The sequence below is a fragment of the Falco cherrug genome, chromosome 3 (assembly GCF_023634085.1).
Source record: "Falco cherrug isolate bFalChe1 chromosome 3, bFalChe1.pri, whole genome shotgun sequence".
Classification (NCBI taxonomy): domain Eukaryota; kingdom Metazoa; phylum Chordata; class Aves; order Falconiformes; family Falconidae; genus Falco; species Falco cherrug.
In genome coordinates, this window is record NC_073699.1 from 111,708,845 (window position 1) to 111,723,777 (window position 14,933).

Genomic DNA, 14,933 nt, shown 5'->3' on the forward strand with positions numbered 1-14,933 from the left:
TGACCCATTCAGTTGACTCAGAAACTGCCAAGACAGATGGACATTAACACTAATTATGTCAGGTATGAAGGACATTCCTCCTATCATCAGGCATCTGGCCAAGTCCTGCAGCTCCATCTTGTCATATAGATCAAAGGAAGGCCTGTCCTGAGGAAGATGAAGTGCTGAATGGCTGCATGGACTGAGTTCAGTGGGACCAGAAGCATGGAAAATATATAAGATCTTGTCAAAATCTATCATAAAACACCTTTCTGGCACTTCAGTTAGGTGGGCAAGGATTGCAGTAATGGCCCTGTCTGAAAGCAAGGAATCTGCATTTGCAGATCCAGGCTGCAATTATTTTTACTTTGTCATCTAGCCTTGTTAGCCACTTCAGTTTAAATTTTTTTTCCCTCCAGGTGCTACTCAAAAGCAGTGCCTGGATGCTTGAGAGATAATGGATAATTTCCACTGTGCGAGTCTAATTTTTGGCTAAAAGAACAATTTTTAAGCCATACTCTCTCTCCTCCTTGTAGTGGAGTTTGTATTAAGTGGCCAGGAGGGGCCTGGCAATGCTATTAATGGTAGATAAACTGTGAATGGCAAAGCAGTTTTCACCTTAATTAACTAAACCCCTTCCCACACTGTTCCTTCCCCGAACGATGTGGGCAGGTTGGGGCAGCTGCTGACCAAAGTGCCATGAGAGAGCCCCATGCCCGATTGCACCGCAATGTACTGTCCAATCTGTGAACGTGCAGATAGGCAGCTACCGGGAGCTCAAAAATCGCAAGCTGGCAAATTCCATAAAAATCCTGTCGCTAGTCGCTTTGTTTTAAGGAGTCAGGCAAGTGTGTAAATAGACACACGCAGCGGTAAGGAGGAAAACAGATGACCATTCTAGTTCTGCTTTTTTAAACATTATAGCAGATTGCTAGTTATGGAAGAAGAATGTGTGTCATTTGTAACTCCCTTTTAAGGGCAAGCAGACACAAAAAGGTTCCTGAAGGGACACACTTGTCTTTGTAACAGTGCCTAGGAGCCCTCCAACCCCAAGGATTTGGACCCCTGGCAGAGAGACAATGAGAAAAGCCAAGGCGCAGTGCTGCAGAGCAAAAATAACAGGACAGAGACATCCTTAATAATATCCACTGTTAATTATGATGCTTCAGAATAAATTGGCAGCTGTTCAGTCAGGTTGCTGAACACATCAGCAGACAGTTGACATATTTTATATGACAAGCTACGTGGAAAATAAAACACTACAGACCTTTCAAGGTGGCTGCCTGTATGTTCACCTCCTGAGTGCTGTGCTTAACAGGATTTACTTGACAGAACTTTCTTGCCAATAAACCTCATTAGCTGGCAGATACCAAGAAAGAAAAAAGATGCTATTTTCTGTTAATTGCTGGAGGATAAAAATAAGAGAGATAGGTGAGACACTTTGTACTAGTGCTGGAAATCATCCACCCCAAACAGACCTTTCCTAGCAAAACCAGAAAGCATTTATTAAGAGAAACAATCCTGCTATGACTACTACCAAGCCTACTATCACTACCAATTCACTGCCCTCTCTCCTTTGCTTTGATTGGGATTGCAGGTTGGGTTTCAAAGTCTTTATGTTGAGAGTTGATCTGTTTTACTTATCAGGCCACGCAAGTGTGGGGAAGAGCTGTGTGTGCTATGTGTGCTATGAGAGCGCACTGCCTTGGAGTGGAACACAGACACTGCTCGCCAGGCTTCTCTCAGTCTCCTCCTCTTGTTCTTACCATATCTGCCAGTGCACAGCCATCCAGTAATTGCTATGGTGATATGAAGCTGCTTTCCTTCAGTAAGTGGGAGGAATTCAAACTCTTCTATGGCTCCCACACGCTTCTTCATCTTGTATCCTACACACAGCAAGGCAGAAACATGGGTCTTAGAAATCACAAAGCCAGGACAGACTGATAACAGTAGAAGTTCATAAGAAATTACTCGGGTAATTGGAATAGGGTTTTTTTTTTCCTTTCTGAACCCCTCAGCCAGTCCATGCATTACTTAGAGCTTGGTAAGGCGCCAACATGATCCTTCTGAGCTTGTGCGATCTAAGGAAATCCCAGCAGAAGGCTTGTTTTGCTGCAGACCAGACATCAGCTGTAACAGCTGCTGCTCTCCATGGCAGCATCTTTCTAATCCAAAGCAGCAAGCTTTCATTTCCTTCATTAGCCACATACTGAATATTCTTCTCCTACTTGGGCATCAGGGGCTATGCAGTATCTTAATCAGCATTGAAATAAAAATGTCACAGTCCTAAGATTACACCTCGTATTGCTTCCCCTGCTCTGCAGAGCTTAGTTAAGTCATTAGCTCTGCATTTGCAGACATGATCCTGTGCCTCAGTAGCTGAGAAATGTGTCGTTGCTCTCTTACCAGTAAGGCCAGCTCCAGCCGCTCCAAAAAGGGATGCCATGACAGCAATTCCAGCAGTTGAACCTAAAGCAGCTGCTCCAGCACTTCCGATGATAGTAGCAGCTCCTGCAGCAACCAGCGGGGCAGCAAGACCCCCTGTCAAGCCTGAAGATGCAACAAGCAATATCACCAAACTGGTACCACTGACAAAACACAGTCAGTCATTTCCCTGTGCTGTGTGCGTACTGCTAATGCAACTAAGAGTACAAATTATGGTCTTTTTTGATCACCGTTGAAGGGGCTTTCTGAGACCCTCCCCAGGTCCTGAATCTCTGCACAGATTCCTTGACTGACTTCAGTACAAATGAAGAATAATTTAGAAGTCAAAGGAAGCAAGTGTGGTATGCTGGGGTGAGCTATGCCCTATTTGCTTAGGAAACATTGATCTGGTCTCACATTATCTTGAACTGAGAGCTGGAATATCTGATCTTCTAACAACACAAGAGCAAAAAGGAGAAAACATTTTTTAAGGATAACAGCCTCAGTTTAATAAGTCCCCCAGCCACTGAAGCTAAACTGAATAACTTTTCCAGCTAATTCTTTCAGGTTTATTTTTGTGTGGCTGAAAATACTTTTCTTGGATTTGGTTTCTTTTGGTGTTGGTGGTTTTGTTTTTTTTGTTTGAGGTGGTTTTTCGGTATCTTAAGTGACATACTACCTTCAGCCTGGCAAAGAAAAGTAGTGAACTCTTTTAAAATTAGAGCTTGGGCTAAAAGGTATGATGGCTAGTGCTGTACATGCAATTCAGAAGCAAGTCTCCAAAATGCCTAGGGCAAGCCTCACCTATCACTGTTCCACCCCCAACAGTTGCCAAACCGATCAGCAGGTATCTCTTCAGCTTTTTTCTTCTTTCCTTCTTTTTTCTTGATACCTCTGCAGTTCTGTGGGGGGAATTAAAAGCACAAAAACTGATGGAGAAGCCTGACAGATAACAGTGCTACATCAGAATCTGCTTTTATTCTCCTCAGTGTAATTTCCCTACCGGGAACAGTAACAAGTAACATGCAGGTGTTGACTGTGACAACACACACAGATTTACGAGCATGGACATAAACCCACAGATTTAAATTGAAACAATTTAATTGCTGACAAAAGCCAACAGATGTTACTTACTTGGAAACCCCTTCCTAATGGGGCTGAAGCTTGTAAAAAAGAAGAAACAAAAAGTCAAAAGCATTTCAATAACTATATACTGCCTTTGTGTCTTAAAAAACCACAAGCAAGCTGTGGTTTCCACAAGTGGAAACAGGGAAAAGTTTTTGAAACAAAAGGGAATAGGGGCAATTTGTGCTAACAAAGAGATGGAATTAAACTATTTTCCAGCCACAGTGTTTACATTGAGCCACTTTCTAATTGCACATCACAATATAATATAATAGGTATTAAACACAGTCATTAGTTCATTTGTCTGTGTACATTTAAGCTACATTTTAACAAGCTTATCAGAAACAGGTAACTACACCTAAAAGGAACCTCTTATTAGCCACTACTTTTGGCTTGTCTCCACTGTCTTTGGTTTCTCTCTTAGAAGAAATACTTCCCACTTCAGAGGAAAGTGTGAGAAACAGAGGATACTGGAGTAAGTTGTTTACAGAGGAAGGTTCCTTCTAGCCTGCTTATGCAGCAGTTAATCTGGGCCTTGAAACATGAGAATTTATCTTGCTTCCAAACTTGGATATTTTCCTCTTAATCCTAGCTTAATTGTGGATTTTCATTATCCAGATAATTGCCTAATCCTTCCTGGAACCCCCTAAGCACACTGTAATTTTGATAAAGACAATTTTAGACGAGTCCCAAACAATATGCAGCTTTGTAAAACACAGCAGGAGGAGAATGAAGCACAGTGGGTGAAATCCCCACGTCACTGAAGTCAATGGCAGAGCTCCCACTGACTTGCATGGCACGGAGACTTTGTCTCCACAGAGATCCTCCGAAAAAACATGGTGTATTACATTTGGCAGCTGCAGACGTAACTGTCCACAGAGAACAGCAGTGCAGCCTGCAACGGCTACCTTGTCAGCACTTTCTATATAACCAAGTCCACTTTCTACAACCCCATGGTCAACGCAGTATTTGGATGTGCCCTAGCTGGTGCATGTAGTCCCCAGTCTGAATGCCTGGCTTTGGAAACAATTGCTGCTGGAGTTCTTTAAACAAGTGCTGCAGTCTGACTGTTAATACCTCAGCTGGCAATATCCAGCAATTTCTGTTCTACATAGTGGTTCATCAGCTTTTACAGTCAACATGCTGTTGTCTCGGGCTGCAAATGACATTGAGGGAGCTGAAATATGGCTAAACTGGCTTCAGTTGCGATAATGAGCAATTTGAGTTATGTGGGTAGAAAGATCGTTTGCAGCTAAATCCTGCCTGAAGATGCAGTAAGTAAAACAACTGTCATGAGAAGTTTTACCTGTCATTGCTTTCCTTCCGTAGCTGCTAGCAACTGCTTTTGACAGTTGCTTTCCTAATAGCTTCTGCATTACAATTATCGCTCGATTACTAGACTGCTTTTTATCCACTATGGTAATTAACTGCCTCTTCTGGTACTTCTCTACCCTCAGTGATCTTTGACGTGCAGCTCCTTGCCTGAACCACAAATTATATTCAGAGAGATTTTATAGGTGGAATTTCAGGACATTTTCCAATGATGAAAAGTGGCAGGAGTACAAGTTAGTGAACAACTGGTATCATGTTTTCCAGTTTCCTACAGAACTGTGTACAAAAGAGAGATCCACACCTGCAAGTCAGAACACATTTGGTGCTAGTAATACGGATTTAAGTGTTTGAAGCATTGTTCTATAGATGACCGTACATTTAACCTCGCAGGTTCTGGGCCACTGTCCAACACATCCCCAGCAGCAAAGGCAGGAGCAAAACCTCCTGTTAACAAAGACCAGTAAAAAGCACCTATGAGGCAGCTGCCAGAACCCTGTTTGGTTGTTACTGTTCCAAAACCTCTTGGTGGATGGTCAAAGCTGGAAGCATCCTAAACAAATGTTAATGTATTCCCTGCCCCCAAATGTCTGTGAGGTCAAAGCGGTGACAGGTTTATATTCTGCTTCCTTTCCCCATTGACTCCTAACTTTAAAACAAAGGGTCATCGATTCCCCACAAATATCAGCCTTGTTTTAGCACTGCAGTAACAAATGTGTTCGCACTGCAGTCTTGGACTACTCTCACTATAAAGAATTTCTTTTTTCCTTTATCTAATACGTATTTACTTCCATGGCTGCAACTTGGCCAAAGAACAAGATTGAAATCCATGGCTTTCACCACACCAGATATGCACAAAAGCCACCAGGCTAGCTGCAATGTTTGCAAGCCATGCTTGTAAGCATGCAGCGTAATTCTCCAGCTACTCTTGCCATTACCAGACACACTGCTATCTTTTGGGGTTGTGCTATAGGAGCCACAGTCCAACTGATGCAGAATTAAGTACTGGAGCATCATCTTTGCAAGTGACACCCCACCCTCGGCATTGGTGCTCTCTGCTCTAAAGGCTCACTCCTGAGTTTGCTTCCACAAAGCACAGCAACAGCCCCCACTAATACCAACCCTTGCTCCTGCATGCCAGATTTTGTGCTGTTTAGCAGTCCATGATCTTTGAGATTATTTTGACTTCCCCTTTTTACAGTGCACTATAAAGTTAAGCTTTATTGAAATAATGGAAAGATTCCATGCTGGACCCCACAGTAATGTCTGAACTATTCTGTGTCAGTGATGTTGATTAAAGCCTTTATTAGCACTCAGGTTAATCTAATAATCTGTTTGCTGAGTTGACGGGTAAAAATAGTAAAAGGTCCCTTGAAAGCCACTACGGACACATTTACTGCCTTACATATTACTAAACCTTCACATAATTCCTCCTGATAAGTGGAATATAAAAATACTACATTTCTTACAGACACCAACTTTTTGGCTGTTTCACATCTAAGAAGTAGTGACTAAAAGAATTAATCTCATATTAATAACACAGAATTAGGAGTCAGGTCTGTAAGTATCTAAAGATGCAGATTGTTGCCCTTGGAAATCTACCTTCAACAGGAGTTAGACAGCTGTCTCTTAAACAGGTACAGAGAAGGACAGATTCATAGCAAATGAGCAGCTGAGGATCTAATCCTGAAGTTTACAGGAACTTCATTCTGCAAGAGGCAATTCTAGCTGAAGAATATTGTGCCATGAGATAAGAGACACAAGATCTTTGTGATGTATTTAAGCATAATCTACCGTCTAGGAGAGGAAACAGGAACAAGGAAATGAGGCTCCCCAGTGTGCAGTAGCCTTTACCAGCTTGCAAGGTTGGCTCTTGGCTCTGATTTTAAGAATGCTGAGCCTTCCTGCATCTCAGTGCAGCTGAAGTGCTGTGAGGGCTCTGCAACTCCAATCAAGCCATAAATTATTATGCTAAGAGCCATGGGGGGAATGATCAGAGACTGGACTTAGGAACAAGTAATTGCTGTTAAGTTTTCAAGCACCAGCAGTGTTTTTTCATTGCACAGTCACCCCAAATGTTCTTACTCTGACTCTTCCTCTTTTTGTTCCTTCAGGCTCTCAAGCAGAGATTCTTCCAGAACTTCCAGCTCCTCCAAGGGGATTCTCAGCAGCCAGGTGATGTGGCAGATCAACACCCTGGCTCGAGCATCATAGTACCCTTAAACAGAAGGAAGCCCAGGAAATCAATCAGTCTACATCACACCAGATTAAATAGCGAGTGGCGCACTCAGCTGTGCTAGAGGACCACGTCACATACAAGTACAGCTCCTTCCCTCAGGCCCTCTTTGTCTTCCATGTATTTGAACACGACTCCTGTTATCTAAAGAGAGCGATAAATGGAAAATCCTTCTTCCCTGTAAACTTCATCCTACGAATAGTCACTGCACCAGGTAATTGCCTCTATGGCAGAAGGATCTCAAATCCTTCGGTCTGCTTCCTCTGTGATTGAGGCCTTTTGGCTCTGGGTAGGCTGCATCTTTCTTCTCAACAGAGAAATGCTGCAGCAAGACCATTCCTAACTGGAAATATCAAATATATATCTGGGTAACATGACACAATATACCTCAGCTATGCACCAACGCAAGATACGGTATTTTTAAAAAATGCACCTCCATGCAAAAGCTTTATTTCCAATTCATCTTGTTGGCAACAAAAGGCACTCTGGAGTTTAAAGCTACGCGCTGGCTAACCTAGCAGCATCACTGACAACTGTTTGCAGGTATACTTCACTGCTGGAGATGCAGGAGCGGAGAGCGCACTCAGAAAATGCCCAATAGGAAAAATTATTACTCCTGGGCTTATAAGCAGGTGTTCTTAACAAAAGAACCCCATTGTAAGTGTAATAGATTTTAAATTATTTGTGCCATCTCTTGCTTTTTTTAATATGTTTCTCTCAGTAGCACCTGCTGCTTCCTGAGGGCAGGCTTTTGTAAAGGGTTACAGTGCACTCTGGGATGAAAAAACACAATTGCTTTTTTAGGGGTGGGTGAAGATACCAGCAACACCCAACTACAAAGTGTGTTTCTGATCACACATAGATCAAATACGGCATTTCGCAATCTATTAAGTTTATTTATTTAGCACCATCATTACCAGGATACCAAACTACTTGGTTTTAGGTAGGCTTTAATGACACCACTCTTAAGATCTGGGCTTAGTTGAGAAATAAGGAACTTCATCCCTCATATGTGCCATATCTTGCAAGCCCAAGCAGGTGTTTTAACGAGTAGCCTCCTTGCTTCCTGCCTGCTAACACACAACTTAGCTTTTTACTTAGCCAGCTTGGCAGCAAGTCAGCAAGGCTTGAAAAATATATTTCTTTTAAATTCCAGCTTAGCAAAATAAGCAGTTTTGCAATGACTGACTTGTTAATTTTCCATTAAAAATAAAGCAAGAACAAAAATGGTACTTTGTTCTGCAGTGAAACAGGCTAATCAGCAACCAGTGAGTTCTTTCCTGGAGAACATGTTAAAACACAGAGATTTAAAAAATGCAAGTAGCAATATAGAACAGGCTCCTTTTAGAAATGAACATTTTGTTAAGTAGGCAGTCTTTATTCATTAATTTTATTAGACTAATCCATGTTATGGATTGTAAACCAGAAAATTGTTTTATGTGTAATATAATATATGTGTAAAATCACATTTATTTATAATAGGCAACACAGGACACTCTGGAATTTATTCCAGGTGTTTTTTTTTTCTTTTTAGGCAACAAGCAATCTGCAGAATGTTTGCTAGGCTGAGATTGTCACAACAGCTTTACTGCCTTCCTAAAGGAAGAAATTGTCTGCTCCCCTAGAAACACTTGGGTAGAAACACTCCATTCTAGGTATGTCGGTTCAGAATTTTTCTACTATCACATACATTTGGATGCCAATGCACAGCATCTGGAGGCAAGGAGGTGAACAGTTGTTCAGTTTTTAACAGGTATTGTTAATCATTCTTAATATAATAGTAGCTTTTCCTGTAGTGGACACAGAGAAAAGAGTGTGCTGCTTTTGCCAGAAAGGATGCTACGAAAATAGGATGGTAACTTGAGCTTTTTGAGTGTTTCAAAGTATCAGATGTAAACTCAAGTACATTATTCTTACAATGAACAAATGTAAACTTAGGTAAACTTACCATCTCTAAGAGAGAAGGATAGAAGGTCCTAAAAAAAAATAAAATTCAAGTTAAAACTGAAGATTTATGTCTGGAGGTATCAAAATGGAGGCACGAAACCCCATCAGACCATGACATAATTACTGCAGCATGTCAGTTCATAAACATGGGAAGCCAGCACGCTACAATTCAGCAAGGCAGCACAGAGCAAAGCCAGATATTTCCAGTACAAAACTCTCCACATGCAGGTCCAAATGGCTGGATGGAAGTAGATAATGCTTGGTACATGCTGAAGCAACCTGTATTTTTTGTTATTAGCATCTCTGTTGCAGTTGAAAGCACCATGGTGACACCAGACATCAAAGTTTGGAGAAAAGAGGTCTAATCTTCCTACCTGTCTAATGTCTTCTTTTTGCTATATAGTCATATATATTCATATTTACACTATGAGTGACAGGTTTGAATGCTAGTCTAATGGACCAGTGGCCCCTATTTTCTTTGGTATTGTGGGCATTCATAGCTCCAGGCAGTAAGGCTGAACTGACATGAAGTTCTTTTGGATTAAGTGCTCAGAAATAGAAAACTCAGAATTTATAGCCATCTGTCAAGACTGAAGGACTTGACTTCTGTGTTAGCTCTTCACCATAAAAAAAAATTGGAAAAACGAATCAATCCAATAGATGGTTTCTATGGACAAATCCATGAAAAAAAGAGGCCAGTGGTTTTACTACTGCATTCTCTTTTTATTGTCACTGGACAAATTTTAAGTTCTTTACGTAATTACAACACTAAGCACTAGCTCAGTCTAGCTACTTCCCTCTCCTACAGACAAGTAAAGCACAGCTGAATTTTACAGGGAATCCTTTAGCCCTTTGGGAACACAAAAAATGCAGCCAAAGATGTAGGAGGCTGCCAAGGAGTTTATAATTATTAGTCCCATAAGCTCCTAAGCAAAATTCGTATCATAAAAATGTCTCTAATCTTTTCCCTACTGCATGAGAAATGTAGAACGGAGAACAAGGCATCCTTAACCAACTCCTACCAGAAGAGGAGCGAACTGTAGATACAAGCTAAGTGCCTGGACTCTGAGTATCATTTTAACCTGAGAAAAATCTGCTGTTTCATAAAGGAGAAGAGCTTTTGCATAAGACTGGGAAAACCAAAGGATTAGGGCAGCTCAACTCCCACATATGGGTGCTTTTTCACCTGGTACAGTCCCAGAACCTGCTGCTTAATGTTTTCACACACACAGCTCTACTGTTGAGTATCTGGGTGGCTGTTCCTATTCACAGCGAAGCCTTATTTTGCTTGCCTGTCCTGCAAATCCTAATGGGATAAGGATTTCTAGAAGATATCTGTTGGGCTGGGCTCTGCACAAAGCAGTCATCGCTGCTCCTTCATCATGCATCTCAATGGCCAAAGCGCTCACCCAAGAAAAGGAATATCCTGGTTTTCCATCACCAGTGTGTGAATAACCCTTTTGTCACTGAATCACGTCTCCTCTGTTCCCCTAATCACCACAATGCAGAAAAAAAAAAGGCTTCTCTTTAGGTCCGGCCATGATTAGTACCCTGTACATGCACACACGCTGCAGACTGTTCCCCAGGCTGGTTGGTGGGATGTGGGAACTGGAGACGTGAATCCCTACAGGCAGAGGGAGAGATGTAACTCTGGTTTCCCAAAGCCCGAGTACTGTGACTACGCAGGAATTAGGTAAGTGGGCACCATCACCTCCTCCCCAGCTGCGGTTTTAGAGGGAAGGGTTGGCACAGAGGTGTCAAAGCCCACCAGAAGGTCCAAGGCTGGGAGCTCCAAGCAGAAAGTTGATGAAGCAAAAAGCCTGAAGTCTAGAAGAGGGTGAAGCTTGTGACCTTGTTGCCATCCTTTTCCATGGACTAATGTAAGCAGCCTCTTGAGCAGGGTTACTGGTTTATGCAGCAATGATTTGTAGGCAATAAATTCTCCCTGTGTGTTGCAAAGGGAAGCATGGGTGTTGACTCAGGTCCTGTATGATATGCCCAGTATCATCTGTGGCACCTAATATCAAATAACCTCTTTTAAAAATCTAGCCTAAGCAGTTGCCTCCATGCATTTCAAAAGATGACAGATGGATACAGGTAATTAGGTGATAAACTGGAACTACTGTTTTTATGGCATCTGTGCCAATTAGCATTCTCAACTATTACTAATTGGTTTAGGCTTTGCACATACTGCTGTGCAGTCACCTGAATTCAAATCAGCATTGGTTACATTAGTTCACAAGTAGTATGTTTTCCTCCTCTAAGCAGCGGTTGTTATATTTCAGTCTTATTTTGAAACTGGAGTTTTCAATCTCCCTGTGAGCTCTGTGCACAAGACTACCACCTATATGACTGAGAAACCTTACAAAGGGAAGCAATCTTTATTCGGAGTCTTTGCCAGCTTTTAATGAATTGCTGCAAGTTCAAAACCCATTTCCTCAACAACAGAGAGCACCCAATCTGCACTGCAGTGGAAGAAACTGTATTGTGTGTGGAAAGACACAGAAAAATGGGCATTCAAAGTAAAAATTATTCATAATAAGAACTTTCAACATTTTGTCACCTATCATCACTTCTTCACCTCTTTTTGTTGCACTGCCTTCTCATACCGCACCCACAGCCTGTGTGTTATAACTACTGTCCTTAAAGGATTTGGTTAACCAACGTTTGCCTGTATTAGTCATCTGCAATGAATGCAAACAAAGATAAAAATCCATAAGGCTCAAATTTTCATTGAATCAATGCTGAGCTCACCTCTAATCTCCTGACCTCATGTATCCTCCCTTCAGCACCTTTGAGATGGAGGGCATTCAAAAATGCAGGTGTTAGTGCCAACAGGACCCTGCCACTGAACACACTGAGCAATTAAAGTGTATAGTTGTTATAGGAACAGTAAATGTTGCGTCAGTAGCAGCTGATTACGAAGAAGCAAGAGCACCATAAATCAACATATCAAGAATTCACAAAGCTTGTGCTGTAGCTTGTTTATTTTCAGGTAAGAAGGAAAAAGCTGATCTCAGCTTGATACACTGAAATTTCCCACATGCCAGCAGACTTTCCCAAACACACCTTGCAAGCCTCTGCTGCCTTGCTCTACAAAAGTCTTTCATTCTCTCTCTCCTTTGACAAAATCAATCACCTTGCTCATATACAAGACTGCATAAGGCACTGATGTTGTGGCATAGACTGATAGCTATTCCTGATCTTTGCTTTTAACTAATCAAAGAATTGTTATCTACAGCTTCTGTATTCCACCTGAATCCAGGTGATAAGTGCCTCAGTTCTCTGGATCAGAGCAAAATACCGCGCGGTCCTGCTGATTCGGAGCCACTTTTGTAAAAGCACATGGAGCCCTTATGCAACATATGCTCAGAGGAAGCACAAGCTAGATTTCACCAAAATTTCACCCTTAATAAACTCAGCAGCAATGCAGGAAGACTTGCCTAAATCTAGAGAATCCATCCTGAAGCAGAGAGAATGAGGTTAAATAACCTGGGAAGCACCAAGCCATCTAAATGCAGAAAGAAGCAAGTGTGGATTTATTGATTTTGAGCAAACAAAATCAAAACAGCTGCTTTTATTTTAGAAGACCTCTCCTAACGTATTAAACTTATGATTCTCTGTCGCTATAATCATACTGTTACAGGACTTTGAGCATTGTAACATTTGGATGTTTCGAGCAGATCCTCTGAAGCCTTTTATGGACTGACTAGGAGACAGGAAAGATGGCTGAGATAATGGGAGCTGGTCACGATGACCAAGGAAGTTCACTCCTATCATATCTTTCCTTACGCAGTTGTGTTCTCACATCTCCTCTTCTGTCAGGCCATTGCTAAAGGTGAGTGTGTGCTGTTACTCAATACAAGAGCACTGTCTGCACAAAGGATGTCTCGCTGTTCCCTTGTGTGCAGCATATGGCGTAGGGTGCGAGGTGACAGTGGCCACATTACATGTGGCATCAGTGGTAGCCTACCGTGCTCTTTGCCCTGCACAGCATAATGTGTGGCTGGATGAGCAGATATCTTCCCCAGCTGAGACTCTGCAGCAAAGGTGAACGCCACCGAAATGCTTCACCTTTTTTATCTCTATGTCAGCTTTTACATCAGAACATTATGGAGTTCCAGTCTCATTAATACTTCCTTGGTGAAAGAAAATAAAGTCACAATAACTTATTGCCTTCCAGTAAAAGCTGACTCTGGGAACTGTGCTGTTTGGAGCATGTATGTAGAGGTGTTTTGTATTGCAGCTACGGTAAAGAGGCTTTTAAGCAAATTAAAATCAGGTCTATCATGTTCAGTGTTTCACCAAAATCTGTAAAACACACATATGAATCAAACCCACTGCAATAATACAGTCAAATAAAAAGTTTAACAGTTCTTTGTTCTGTAGAGTGAAAGCATCAAACACACAAAACATTAATTCAACAGACAGCAACCATGCCTCGTGTTCATCACTTCCACAAGCTGTTTATGGATAGAGAGACCACCAGTCACCCACACAGCTGCTCAGAAATATATGCATATCAGAAATATTAATTTTACATTCCTGACTGTACAAACAGAACCTCCGTTGCAAACAGACACGTATGACAAATCTCTCCTGCAAAAGCAAACAAGGGTGAGGGGAGCGTATGAACTTACTTGGGTAATGACAACTGGATTTTCTTTCAAGGTGGGATCCTTCAGCAAAATCTGGGCAAAAGTTTCTGTGCCCTCACCTCCTAAGCCACTAGCAAATGCTGTCATGGCGGGTAAGACAGCATCGGGCAGGTCCAGCCATTTCACAAAGCCCTCAATGAATTCCATCCTGAAGGAGCTGTAAGGCAACAGTCACAGTTTAGGCTCTGTAACTGGGTACTTTCACAAGCTGTGAAAGTTTCAAATGTTGATCTGTTACTGTTCACACAAAAAGCAAAGCATTGCAAGAAGTCGGCAGAAGTTGAGTTGCTACACAAGCTGGCTAAAAAAATAAGCGAGCAATCTGAATGGGGCCAGACCTTACTTCAATGCAGGCTGTGAACTCTGCAGTATTAAGGGATGCAATTTGTGCTTAAGTATAGAAGTCTTAAAAGGTGTAAGAAAGTCAGTACATTTAAGAAAACACATTAAGAAAATGTCAAAAGGATCTTCCACTCCCCTAACTTCAGAAGACCCCATCCAGAGTCTGATACCAGCTCCATCTGAGCTGCTGCCCAAAAGCCACCTCCTTTGCTCACCCCCTGCCACCCCGTGTAGTACCTTTGCTCTTCTTCAGGGAACAGCGATGCTAGGGATATCCCACAAAGTGCCGCATAAGCAAATCTTCCCGGTTCACCCAGCTGCTGGCCCAGAAGCACACACGGTTCTTTTTCACCTGCCTGTTCAGCCTCGCTATGCTGTTTCGAAGTGCAACCTTTCCACTTCTCTTCTGCAGCCATTTTTACCTGCAAGTTCAAAGAGGAAAAAGCAGAAGAAAAAAAACGATCCAATAAACAGCTGGAAACCAGGAAGCAAGGAGACAAATCGCCGTTGATTTTTCACTGTCACACTTGCTGTCAGTATTAAGACAAGTCTGCCAAGGTCCAGCTTGTGTATCCCCCCACAACATGGTGCTGTGACCATAGAAGACAACAGGAGACTTCCTCTTCACCAATTCTCAAAAGTTTTGCACAAAATGAGCCAACAATATTTCAAAGAATGAAAGAAGTCCTCTTCAAGATGCAGAGACTGAGCTCCAGTCAGGCATATCATTCACATGTTTACTGCAAAAATAGCGTGTAGAATAAAAGCTCTGCAGCTGGTGCAGGGACCAGTACAGCTGCCTGGGAAATAATTTGCCTCTCATCCTCAGTCCAAATCACTTCTCTGTTTATTTTGCATTAAGAAAGTTGAGTCTAGCTGCAGCCTCTGATGAG

General features: G+C 42.0%; 1 protein-coding gene across 3 annotated transcripts in view; it reads right to left on the reverse strand.

Moving 5' to 3' along the window:
* The window catches only part of TMCO4 (transmembrane and coiled-coil domains 4), a 41,245-nt gene that overhangs the window by 23,110 nt on the left and 3,202 nt on the right, over positions 1-14,933 (reverse strand). For all 3 annotated transcript variants that reach the window (XM_055706285.1, XM_027812278.2, XM_055706284.1), the window contains exons 2-8: positions 14,278-14,462; positions 13,681-13,855; positions 9,042-9,069; positions 6,943-7,075; positions 3,208-3,305; positions 2,386-2,529; positions 1,746-1,865 (exon numbers count right to left, since the gene is read on the reverse strand). In XM_055706285.1, the coding sequence (XP_055562260.1) occupies positions 1,746-1,865; positions 2,386-2,529; positions 3,208-3,305; positions 6,943-7,075; positions 9,042-9,069; positions 13,681-13,855; positions 14,278-14,456 (877 nt within the window). In that variant the 5' untranslated portion in view covers positions 14,457-14,462. The remainder of the gene's footprint in view (positions 1-1,745; positions 1,866-2,385; positions 2,530-3,207; positions 3,306-6,942; positions 7,076-9,041; positions 9,070-13,680; positions 13,856-14,277; positions 14,463-14,933) is intronic.